General features: G+C 31.9%; 1 protein-coding gene and 1 long non-coding RNA gene across 6 annotated transcripts in view; one reads left to right on the top strand and one right to left on the bottom strand.

The window, feature by feature from the left end:
• LOC105319280 (poly [ADP-ribose] polymerase tankyrase) overlaps positions 1-12685 on the bottom strand; it is a 68440-nt gene that overhangs the window by 13572 nt on the left and 42183 nt on the right. For 3 of the 4 annotated variants that reach the window (XM_066088767.1, XM_066088769.1, XM_034469910.2), the window contains 5 exons: positions 11224-11331; positions 10497-10690; positions 9969-10061; positions 9089-9227; positions 7857-8530 (listed from right to left, as the gene is read on the bottom strand). In XM_066088767.1, the coding sequence (XP_065944839.1) occupies positions 8376-8530; positions 9089-9227; positions 9969-10061; positions 10497-10690; positions 11224-11331 (689 nt within the window). In that variant the 3' untranslated portion in view covers positions 7857-8375. Of the gene's footprint in view, positions 1-7856; positions 8531-9088; positions 9228-9968; positions 10062-10496; positions 10691-11223; positions 11332-12685 lie in introns of those variants that run through there. The other variant, XM_066088768.1, reaches the window with a different exon arrangement.
• On the top strand, positions 659-5246 carry LOC117684535 (uncharacterized). Of its 2 annotated transcripts, XR_004598255.2 has the most exons (4): positions 659-1389; positions 1858-1927; positions 2513-2587; positions 3063-5246. It is a non-coding gene; the product is annotated as an uncharacterized lncRNA (long non-coding RNA). The 2 variants fall into 2 exon arrangements; XR_010714841.1 differs by lacking the exon at positions 1858-1927 and having other exon boundaries at positions 660-1389.

The raw sequence follows: 12685 nt of genomic DNA, 5'->3' as shown, positions 1-12685 counted from the left end.
GGCTTTATGATAGATTTGATCACGCCCCGACCGAAATTATCACCTCATAATATTCAAAGAATGATTCCTTATTACTTATATTTATATAATTTTAGGCCATCGTACGATTAAATCTTTAAATATAAATAAGCAAACCCCGCTGGCGCCTCAATTTGGCGTCATTTGTATTATGGGTTATATAGAACAAAATCGATACGTAGTGTTATCACAGACAGAGACACTGGATAATGTAAATATAGGTGAATAGTTGCAGTTTATAAACCGGTGGATGGGTAGAAATTACGCCTAGAACTCGATTCACCCTACCATTAAATTCATTTTCACGCTCTATTATTCATTATTCAATTATTTACTCTATCAAAATCTCTTATCAATTTGATTCCCGACCATTGGTCTTAAGAGGCAGTCTACGATAGAACCATGCAAAATCAAAATTTTATAATGAAGGGAGTAGATTAATTTTCATAGTTTATCTGGATATATCTAAAGTATATTGTCTATTTTATCAAATTTTCGTGGTTAAATTTATCTGCACCACTGAAATCCCCCAGATAAGACCATTTCTATTTTTAGCTCATTATTCATAATAAATTTCATGCATGAATAAGGCTAATTTCATAGAGCCATTTAAGTATTAAATAGAGTTTAATCATACATGGAGTCAGATTCACATAACATCTGATACAAATACCTTTGATTTGGTGCACACATATTTTTTAATTCATTCGTTGATTTTAAGCTAGATGATCAAATATTATAATAAGATAGGTAATGTCCAAAACACACTACTTCTCTTAGTAGGATATAAAACCTCAAGAAACGTTTTAAATTTAGAGTTTCTTGGTTCAAACAATAGAATTATCCATAAAAAAATATATTTGAATGGGAATTTGGTTGCAAATAAATATTAAGCTTATATTCCGGTGTTTAAATTCGGGATTTTTACAAATTAAATTATCTCCCTTTGTGGAACTCTCGTGTAAAGAAGATAAAGAAGAATGATTGGAGAAAGCCAGATGTCAACAAAATGGATGGTTTGAAATGTAGTTTTGGTGAAAATTGTAAAGAGAAAGCAGATAATATACTTTAGGATTGTAAGAAAAACACTTCAGCACACTTGAGATTTTTTAAATGTACCTCTGAGTCAGATTTTGTACAAATACCAGAATCATCGTGCTGGTGTGCATGGGTTGAGGCTGTCAATTTTCAGCGGGCGTACATGTGCTAAACACAGGCAGGAATATGGAATTCAGTGGAAAAGGAAAAGGAGAACATGCTGTCATTCACTACATAAACAATCTCAATCTGGCATAATCGCGAGTGGAATTACATTCATTCAAAGCCGAGAGATATGGATGAAGCTGAGCACACATTTTCCAACTGGTTCTGGTAAGAAAAAATTGCCTTTACCCAATGACATCATTCTTAACAAACCAAAAATATTTATATAACAGTACTCTTATGTGTACCAGTAAATATTGCTAGGACAAACTACATGTATGTATGCATAAAATAAATGCACATCAATATCAGATTAAAACTGCCCCCTCCCAATTTGATTAGATATCTATGGAAAAGATATACAGTTCAATTTTTATAGTGGTATAGTGTTCTAAACTTAAAATTTACTTGTTGAAATACTCATACAAATTTGAAAACCTATTTTTATTATTCAAGGAATGAATTAGTGCTTTTATAAACCCATGCTTGATCTCAATTTCCTTACCTGTTGTCACTGATAAATTATTGTTTTGATTATGAACAAAAACTCTGTTAAATGAACCAACGTTTACGGGGAAATTAATGCATAATGGACACATCAGAATGATCAGATGTTTGGAATTTTACCATTAATAGGTGTTAGCAGAAAACGCATTGAGAGAAAACTGTGTCAAGATTAATACAGATCTGAAGGAGGAGTTGAAAGGTGTGTTTTTTACACAATTGATTGACTGAATTATTATGATGTATTCAACTCATAAAACTTTGTTGTACATTACATATGAAACAGAAAATATAAATACAAAGGAGTTGAGGAGTACTACATGTAAGAACAAATGTTGTTCAAAGATATTTAGGGGGGGGGGGGGCATGCCAGGCCTGGATCTTTCATTTAAGTATTTAAGAGAAAAACAGGTTTATACATAAAAATGTCTTAAAAATCAAAGGGAATTTCAAATGGTTAATGTATTTGTCCCATTAAGATAGCATTATAGTTTGTATTCATGCTAAAAACTTATTTAGCTGGACAACATTAGATTAACTAATAATAACAGTGTCTTTTAATGGTTAAAAATCTTTAATCATCTACACTTTATATTTAGTTATTTTACAATATGTCTATTGAGAGTTCAACTAATCAACATTTGGGATATCCAATTGATACTTGTATATGTACATTAGATATTGTGTATGAAAATCAGAAATAAGATTTGGCTATATTTTTGTTAATATATAGACTACATATACATTACCGGTATATTAGATATACATTAAATGTACTCTTTTGTAGAAATATGCTGTTTATTAGAGAGAACAACAGATTCTGAAGCAATGGACGCTGATATATCTTTTTCTAACCCAAGAGGTATAACAGTGAAAAAATATTACATGATGTACAAGATGATTAATGACGCATACTTGGCATTATTATCATAGATTATCATAGATATTCCAAATATGAATTTTTTGACCCTTTTCATTATTGCCACATGGGTGGTATATATGTTTCTTGAACTGTATGGTTGAATTTCAGTTTTACAGTTCAATGAGTTTAAATGTGATTCAGGCACAAGGACAATGCTAAATGTAGATAAAAGTCACTGTGATCATCTTAGGGATCGAGGTCATTCAAAGATTGGCTGCCACTTGAAATGATTATCATATGTAAATTTTACAATGCATAATTTTTTCTGAAATGTCATATAGTTCTTATTAAAGCTGTCAATGCTTTACATGTGTATTATAGTGTTACATATATGTGTGTATCCAACAGCTGAGTTTAGTCTAATACTTTGAATACATATATTTTAATGAATATACCGGTATATATTTATTTTCAGATTTTGATCTTCTGTCATCTCAGAAAACTGTGGGGTCTGATCAGTCCAAAGATGAAAGAACAGAGCATGAAATCTTAAATGAAGCTGTGAAATTATTGTCATATGGAAAGTACTCCCCTGTAAAATCACAGCCATCTATGAATCTTGATCAACTTCAGTATTCAAAGAGAATTGTGATACATGCATGAATTCATATTATTATATTTTCATGTTAAATACTACTCAAAAACCATTGTCAACCTCCGCTTCGCGTCGGTTGACAATGGTGTCCTAGGGGTGTCAATTTCAACTGTTACCCTCCCAAACAGGCACTATTTATATAATGTTAGTCCTCAAATAGCACTACATGTGTATGAGTTGATGACGTAAGTCTTCTAATAGCGCTACAGGTATAAATTGATTATTTTAGGCCATTAATAGACAAACATGTATCAATTGAGGATGTAAGCTAGATAATAGAACTTCATTAATGATTTGATGATAAGAGTTGTCTAACATCACTTGTATGAATTGATGATGTTATTTGGCCAAAAGTGCTACATGTATGAATGTTGGCTAGTAGCTCTACATGTATGAATTAATGATGTTAGTTATTTAATAGTGCTACATGTATGAATTGATAATTTTATTTGTCTAATAGTGCTACAAGAAGGAATTGATGATGTAAGTTTGCTAAAAACATTACATAATTAATATATGAATTGATGTTGTCTGTTCTATAATAGCATTTCATGTACGAATGATGATGTTAGTCCTCTATTAGCACTACACATATATGAATTGATAATGTTTTTGTACTAATAGCGCTACAAGTATGAATTGATTGTTATTTGGCCAATAGCGCTACGTGTATCAATTGAGGATGTAAACTTTATGAATGATTTGATGATAAAAGTTGACTTATAGCACTAGTGTGAATTGATGGTGTTACCTGGCTAGCTAATTGTGCTATACGTTTGAATTGATGATGTTCTTAGACTAGTAGCGCCACATGTATGAATTGATGAGGTTACATGTATTTGGCTAACAGCGCTACATGAATTAATGATGTTATTTGGCCAATAGTGAAACATGTACATACATGAATTAATGATCATTGTTGTCTTAAATTGCTACATGTTTAAATTGATGATGTTATTTGGCAAATAGTGATTCATGTATGAATTGATGTTGTTTGGTTATCAGTGCTATATGTATGAATCAATAATGTTATTTAGCTTTTAGTGCAACATGTATGAATGATGATAAAGGTTGTTCAATAGCACTACATGTATGAATTTATGATTTTATTTGACTAAAAGATAAGTGCTACATGTGTGAATTGTTGGTGTTTGGTTATTAGTGCTACATGTATAAATTGATGGTAATACATGTATTTGTCTAACAGTGTTAAATGTATGAATTGAAAATAGATGTCTTATACGGCTACATGTATAAATTAATGATTTTATTTGACTAATAGCACTACATGTATGAATTGATGTTGTTATTTGGCCAAAAGTGATACATGTATTAATTGATAATAGTTGTCCACTATTGCTACATGTATAAATTGATGATTTTACTTGACTAATAGCACTACATGTATTATTGATGATGTTATTTGGCTAATAGGGATACATGTATTAATTGATGATGATAACTTTCTAAATTTAAATTAATTGCACATCTCTGTCTTTTTTTCGTATGTAACTGAATAATGGATATTTCAATTCACTGATTTTGTATCTTTTTTTCTGAAATTAAAATTCTCTTTCTGATGTATTCATTGTAGGTTGAAATTTGGTTGTATTGCATATTTTATTTCATAGCTTTGTAAACAATGGCTTTTCATATTTCATGAAAATAACTGCAATAATTTGGTCTTTGCTTTTTGCTCCATTTGAAGCAAAGGCTCATTACAAGTATTTCTTATAAATGAGTGTTACATGTAGGCTTTTCAGGATTTATTTTTCATATCGGGTGGTTACATGTACATTTTGAAGTTTATAACTGTAACAAATAATCCATGAATATTAAACAGGTTATTTATTAAGTTAAAGATTGTTATTTGCTGTGTTCTTCTCAGATATCATCTTAACAATATACTTATGTTGTAAACTCTGCTCAAAAATACAAATGTATATGATAAAAAAAATGTTTGATATGTACATTCATTTAAATTTGAATACATGTAACATGAAATCCATTGTTATTGTATTTTAACAGTTTTATGTCAAAGCGGATGCTTATATAAATTGAGGTGCTGTGGGACATAATTCGATTTTAATATGGATTAATGTACATTGTGATTGAAATACTTTCACCGGTTTAAAATTTTCAAATTTTACAATATTTAACCAAAAAAGAGCTTTTAAAAATATTTGGAGAGGTAAAAATTGTAAAAACCCAGAGCGGGAGTCAAACTCATGACTTACAGATTCGTAGTACACCCTCTAACCCACTGCGCGTCGCTGTTAGGTGACAAACTTAATGGTCCAAGTTTCCTTTCAATTGCAGCCCCCCCCCCCCCCCCGCCCCTCGACTGAGGGCAATTCATAGTAATTCTGTGTGTTTAATTTTTAAGACTACTTAATTCTCCATTACTACTTGTTTTATTTGGCAAGGAATATCTAAATAATTATGTAATAGCATTTTTCTTACCCTAGATAAAAGTGCACCATGTCCACCCCAACCCCCTCCCAAATCCACCCACCCCCCAAAATTTCCACTGAATTTCATTTGCAACCAAATTCCCTCAACCAGATTAAAGACAAATAAAGACCATATAAGCTGACAAAATATTATATTAATTGATGCGTTTCTTGGGCAGTTATGCCAGTTTTAGTGCAAATAGGTCAATTTTGGTAAAATTTCAGTATTTTCATGAAGTTAAGGCCCACATATCTTTGTGTATTGTGTTTAGAAATTTAAATTCCTTATTATTCAGAATACCTATGGGTTTTCACAATGTGAAGAAACGGGTTTCATTCAATTGCAGTGTGTAATATTTCCAGTAAACTAAAAAGAATTGTATGCTGTCTAATTTTTCAAAAGTTCTATAAATAGAACAAGCGGAAAACCCAAGTGCCATCCGTTTCCATAGTTACTGATGTAATGTAATAAAAATCATTCTCATTATAATCAAGTTAGGTTATCATGAATATCTGTGCCAAGTCTCATGAAATTTCGATATACTTCCATTGATAGCCATTTGCATGGTTCTATGGTAGACTGCCTCTTAAAAAGTAAAACTTATAATCCCTTTTCGAAAAAGAAATGCAATTTGTTATGAAAATGCATGTAGTTGTGGAGAAAAAAAATTACAAGCAGAAACACATTGCTTTTCATATTTTTCGTAGGTTTTGATCAGACTATTTTCATCTAAAATAAAATTATATATTATCATACCATATAATATAATTTTATTCAACATAATTAATATTGATTCATATTTTGATTCAATTACAATAATGTAACATGATACAAAATAATACAATAGTCTAATATGAAATGATACGCTTCGCGTTATGTTGTATTAATATGTATTGTATAGCGTCAGGATATATTTCGTCATGGGGGGGGGTTCTAATATAATCAATGTTGACCTCAACCTTAGTCAATATTTGTTCTACAATATTCTATTACATGATACGGTTTTGTATCTCTGAAAAAAGACGTGAGATATGACCGTGACTTCGATTTCATAATCGTTGTTTATGTAATTTTTCCTGTGTGTAAAGTTTTTTATAAACCCAAAACAAGTTTGGCCATACAGTAACGTACATGAGTATTTTCCATAACAAAGAACTTGGTTGGTAAGCTTGGTTTTAAAACCTTGGAAATGTTGAAAAAAAAAATGGATTGTAGCCTATATATCGAAGTTGCACATTTATTCACCAACAGAATAGGAGCTTTCAGATTTATTGGGATATATCAAAATACAATTTGTTATGATGTTACATTCAAGCTACAGAGATGATATATACATGTACACCAATTACAGCTCCAAGATGGCCTCACAACATTCACTACAAATTCTACATCAATGTCTTATCTACATCAATTAGAAACAAAAAGACAACTTTATATTTGATTCACAAATATTCATGATATGTAAGTGTTTCAAAAAAATATTAGTGCTCAATAATTACAGAAAAGTACATGTATGAAAAAGTAAAATCTCTACAAGATTCAAATCCTCTAAAACTGATTAATTTAGTACTGTGTATGAAAGTACCAAAAATATAACAAGACAAAAAATTCAAAATTTGTGATAGATAAATTTCATAATCTCCAATAAATATATAAAATTATATCAATAATTCTCTCTTTCATTTAAAATAGCACTTTAAAAGTGACTACTGCATATATTTTTCAATTTTTAATGTAATATTTACTCCATGTAGTACCAGCCTCTTTAAAAAATATTTCGAAGTAAAAATTATTAATGACTACCTATGTTAATAATAGCTCTATAAGAATCATCAACAGTTAGAAACCAATCTTGTTAACTGCTGACAACACAAATGTTATAATAGACAGGTACAATGTATATACTATATATACAATTTTGATATTGAATGATTTCTAGTTCAAATCTATCAAAAAAAAATCTCAAATACTTATTTACTTTATTATGACAAGCAAATCTAATCAAGATAACAAACTTGGTGTGTCAAATCTTGATTCTTACAAGTCTGACATCACACAATAGATTGCACACCAAATTATTTCATCTCTGTAAATGAAATGGGATAATTCCCCCTAACTAATATAAAGGTATAAAATGAAATAACCTTTCTTTGTTTTATATATATATGAAGAAAGAGGGAAAAAAAACAGTTTGAACATGCTTCGAAGTCAATCTAAAGCATATGTAGAACAGGCATAAACTCTACAAAGTGACAAAGATTGGTAAGAGAAAAATTCCTGTCTTTGAATAATGAGATGATCTACACATAGATGAGAACAACATAGCTACCATAACTCAATATATCACAAACAACAGAGCAGTATTTCCACCATAGGTCAACAATACTGGATCTACCACACATCTCATATCAGTGATAATAAAGTAGAATAGAAATCATTGTTTCTAATATTAATTCTCGACACAAAAAACGCAGTCCAACAAATTCACCACAGAGTGTGCCAGACATCAACATATTTGTACATTAATGTACAGTGATAACAAGTTATTTGATTTGTGTGGACTTTCGGGAGTAAATGATCCATGTTTGTACCTGAATGATAACTATGAGCATACAAGAGCAAGCCTCCATGAGTTAGCCCTGACCCCTGTCCAGCCAGTGTTAGTACTGGGGGTCGGTATTATCTTGCACTGCCCTTGGTGAACTGTACCAGGTATTTCAGACAAACCTGCCGCGGATCCTCTACTATGTATTCTGTGTATGCCGGGTAGTGATAGAACAATTTATCGTTCATTGTCACTGTCTCTTCCAACATACCAAGAGGGATGCTATATCCTGTAAAATGGAAGAAACAAGCTGTAGAGATTTCACTACAGAGCACATAGGTATACTCATCAATAAATGGAAGTGGTTCATAAGCTTGCAAATAATATTTTGAAACATGCAAATAATATTATAAATTTTTCGAAAATTGCATTGAGCTTGTCAGAATTTCTGATGACTTTTAAATATTTGATCTTCAATTAGTTGTGATAAAATTTGATTTTCATCCAGTGAGTATTTGTGCCATGGCAAGGGAATAAGTTAGGTAAGTGAAAATCACAATAGTTTACCATTACATGGAGGCGAAGATTCTATTTAATAATTAGATTCTAACCCTGACTTTATCTTTGAACCCCTATTTCAAGATCCTAACATCATTTAAACAGTATTGCGTAAAATTCAGACGACACCCCCTTGTATTTTTAAAACACTTATGTAAGAGATATCGACAAATCAAACAGCAGGAAAAAGTTGCTAAGGGAGTACATGTAAGGATAACATAATCCTTTCCCACTGAAAGCATATGCTATTTCATATGCATATGAAAGCAATAGTAGGTTTAACATTTACCTCCAGGCATGGTCACTGTGAAGTCCTCATCAGGCCGCTTTTTACCCTCCACAACACGACTTCTGAAGTCAGTATCTTTTAATTCGCTATCAAAATATCCACTATTAGGTTCCTTGATCTGTTCTTTACCTAGAGCAACCTGCACAAAGGAAGGAAAGATTAAAATGATAATTACCAATGAGAGGGTGACCAGCTCACAGGAGCTCCATTCTAGGATGAAAGAGGCTTTGACATTGTTCTTTTCTGACATGAAAATCCTCATACTAATTTGGAATTTAGGAAAACCTTTCAAGTATTTTAAAGGTCTGCTTATATCAATCTGTAAGTTTGTGTGAATCCGCAAAACCAGTGCCAGCATGTTCAGTGTTTGAACCACGCCTGTGCTGACACTGGGTGAAGAATCCACCGACACAGTCCTCCAGTGGACGTGTCTGTCAATCTATGATGATATAAAACCACCACAGTCACTGCTCAGACTGCATGGGGAACATCATCAACAGCAAAGCTTGCAAAAGCATTCATAACAATGTCTAGCAATATCATGTACAACAGCAAAGCTAGCAATAGCATTTAAAACAGCATGTTTAGCAATGGCACTTCACATATTTATTCTCATGCTTGTAATTTTTTGCAATTTCAAAATCTTTCAAATTTACACATGTTTACTCCTGGAACTACAGTTTCGATAATATAGTTTTAACAACAAAAACCAGTTAAAAAAACAGTCTTCAAAATAATATGCAATGAAACACAATTAAAATAACACTGTATGACAAAGCACAGAATAATATCATAAATGATTACATGTATACTGTTTTAGATGTGGTATTGCCCAAGCCTTACTTGGGTATTGAAAGGTGACCAGAAACTTCCAACATACCTCACATAATAAAGCAAGTTTTACTTCAGAATCACTGCTGGTATTGTAGCAGTAGTTCATACTTTTGGCAAAGGAATCTGATGAATAAATCCCCTGGAAAACAAAAGAAAGAGTCAAGACCACCCTAAGAATATCATGCAAGTTAACGCTCATCACTGGTTCAATTAACATTTTCATAGGGTTATCAGAGTGAGGTTCAACAAAAGAAAACAGAAAAAAATCTTATATCTGCACTCATTTATAATACACATAATATAATACACACTAAACAACTTTAATACATTCTACGCTCCGCCCTATCCTCTCCCTACAATAATTAATGTATTCTGCTTGGCTTTCAACTGAGATAATGTTTAGTACTAAAGTTTTGATTTTTTCCCCCTAATACTATGCAAGTCCCCTGTATCACCCAGCAAATGTATATATGTGTATTATACATTGTTATTTCAGGTTGTAAATTAAGTTTATCTGTGGTACTTTCAATCACCAATTTACATGAAATTGGTCTCTCATTTAATTGTACCTTACCTCTCCAAACAAGTGACCAGTAATCGGGATTCCTGTGGGGGCGACCAGCAGACCTCTGTGTAGTATACTAATGAAGTTGGATGTACCACTGCCGTGCCAGAGGAGCTTGTGGTTATCAAAACCTAGATTTCGCATTTCCTCTTCCTCACCCGGGCGACAGATTTTGTAGATTGCTTGAACATCAGTGCTATGACCTGAGTGTAAAAAGAACTCCCATTGCAATGAGGTGAATTTTTATAGCTACTCTATTATTTTTACATACAGGTAATTTATGCATTTGTAGTTCTTATCGGAGTGTTGTGTTTAGGAGACTTTAACAGGAAATGGCATTGAAAAAAGGATGGGAGATATAACGACAGACAAGACTGGGATTCGAACCCAGCTGGTCCTTTGAATCTCTAGTCAGGTGCTCTAGTAAAAGAAATATCTGGCTCTGCCAATCAGACCAGTCTGACCATTACATCTTAAGACCCTTTTTTTTTTAATAAAATCAACAACGATAGATCATTGAATGATGCACTTGTACAAATATGTTAGTACATGACTGTATATACATATATGACACAGAAATTCATCCACTGAATACCTTTAATGTACAAAAGGCATGAAAAAAAAAAAAACTAAAATCAAGTTTCATTAATATTTCATTTCAACCATCATTTTTATATACATGTACATGAAAATGAGGAATTTCACACCATAAAAGAATATCATGTGTTTAACTTACAAGAACTGTAGATGTACTTGAGGATATACTGGGCCTCAGCACTCTCCTCATCAAGCAGCGAGATCCCACAACCAATGGCCTGGTACACATAATCCAGAGGATTCAATTCTAAATCAATCGTCAAAACAATCAGTTTACATCTAGCGTAAGTCTACATTAACATATATACAGGTACACGTACATGCATTAGAATATCAAAGAACATCAACATGTTTGTTCCCTAAGAATCTAGTGAGTGAAGTTTTAATTTGCTAATCAACTAGACAGATGTATCATGTATTTATCCAAGTGGTGAGACTTGTTATTCTGGAAATTCAGATTCATTTTTCTTCCCTTCTCAAACTATCCACAGACATACCATTTTTGGAGCATGAAACCATCTTTTACATGTATTTTTAGTCTATTCATTTTTTATATATTAACATTTGCCAATATGCTTCCTTATATGAACAACGTTCAATTCTGTGTGAACTTTTTCATGACGTCACAATGATCATAGCACGGGCTTATCGGTTGGATTATTGTAAACATAAAATCTTGGTAATTTTAACAATTCTGAATGGGTTGCCTTTTTGAATTGTAAATATAATTAAAAAGTAGCAATGTTAAAAATGAACTTGGTTGGTACGTAATCAAATCTTCTGAGAAGCCTTTCAGGCTTCACACAATTAGATCATGTGACCAACAAAGTTCATACCCCTGTGAACTTTTTAACTTGCTGTTTATTTCTTTATTGTACTAGGAATGTATGCAAAATATTTTGCGAAATGAACAGTATTCTATGGAGTAACTAACCACTACACAGAAATAGTTTGTGTTGTTGTGCATTGTACAACTTTACTGTGAGCAAAAAATGAAAATTATAAAAACATATTTTAGCATAATATTTATCAATTTGGTTTTGTTTTCTTTGAGTTGTTGTGTCAGTAAGTTTTTTTTTACTACCAGTAACCAAGTGTAACTTGATAAATATAGCTATAAATTGAGTAAATTAAACCAATTTTACTCCATTTACAAACTTGATACACTCAAAAATTAATAAAAGCTGTGTCACTTTCTAGCTATACTAAGAAAAGATACACATGTACACTTTTATACCTTCAAACATTTACATGCTAAACATCCTTTACCAATACAAAGGACACAAATTCATCTCCTAACCCAATCTTCCCAATTCTACATTCTAGATACTGTAAATTCCTTATATTACACGAGTACTTAATTCCACGATCCCGCTGGTTTGTATCAAATCGCGAGAATATAAAATCGCAAACGTGGAACTTTTCTCCTTATTTCTAATAGTTCTGAACTCTCAGATAATAAAGGCAAGATGTTAAAATCCGTGATGAGTGCTTCTCGCCATTTTACGTGGATATTAATTCCTCGCGTTTAATTAGGAATCTACAGTAATCACTGGCTCTTGGCTTCAAGTAACATGGATAAAACACTGGTTAAAATTTTG

The sequence above is a fragment of the Magallana gigas genome, chromosome 6 (genome assembly GCF_963853765.1).
Source record: "Magallana gigas chromosome 6, xbMagGiga1.1, whole genome shotgun sequence".
Classification (NCBI taxonomy): domain Eukaryota; kingdom Metazoa; phylum Mollusca; class Bivalvia; order Ostreida; family Ostreidae; genus Magallana; species Magallana gigas.
Note: the sequence above shows the minus strand (reverse complement) of the source record. Positions and strands in the feature narration are given on the sequence as shown.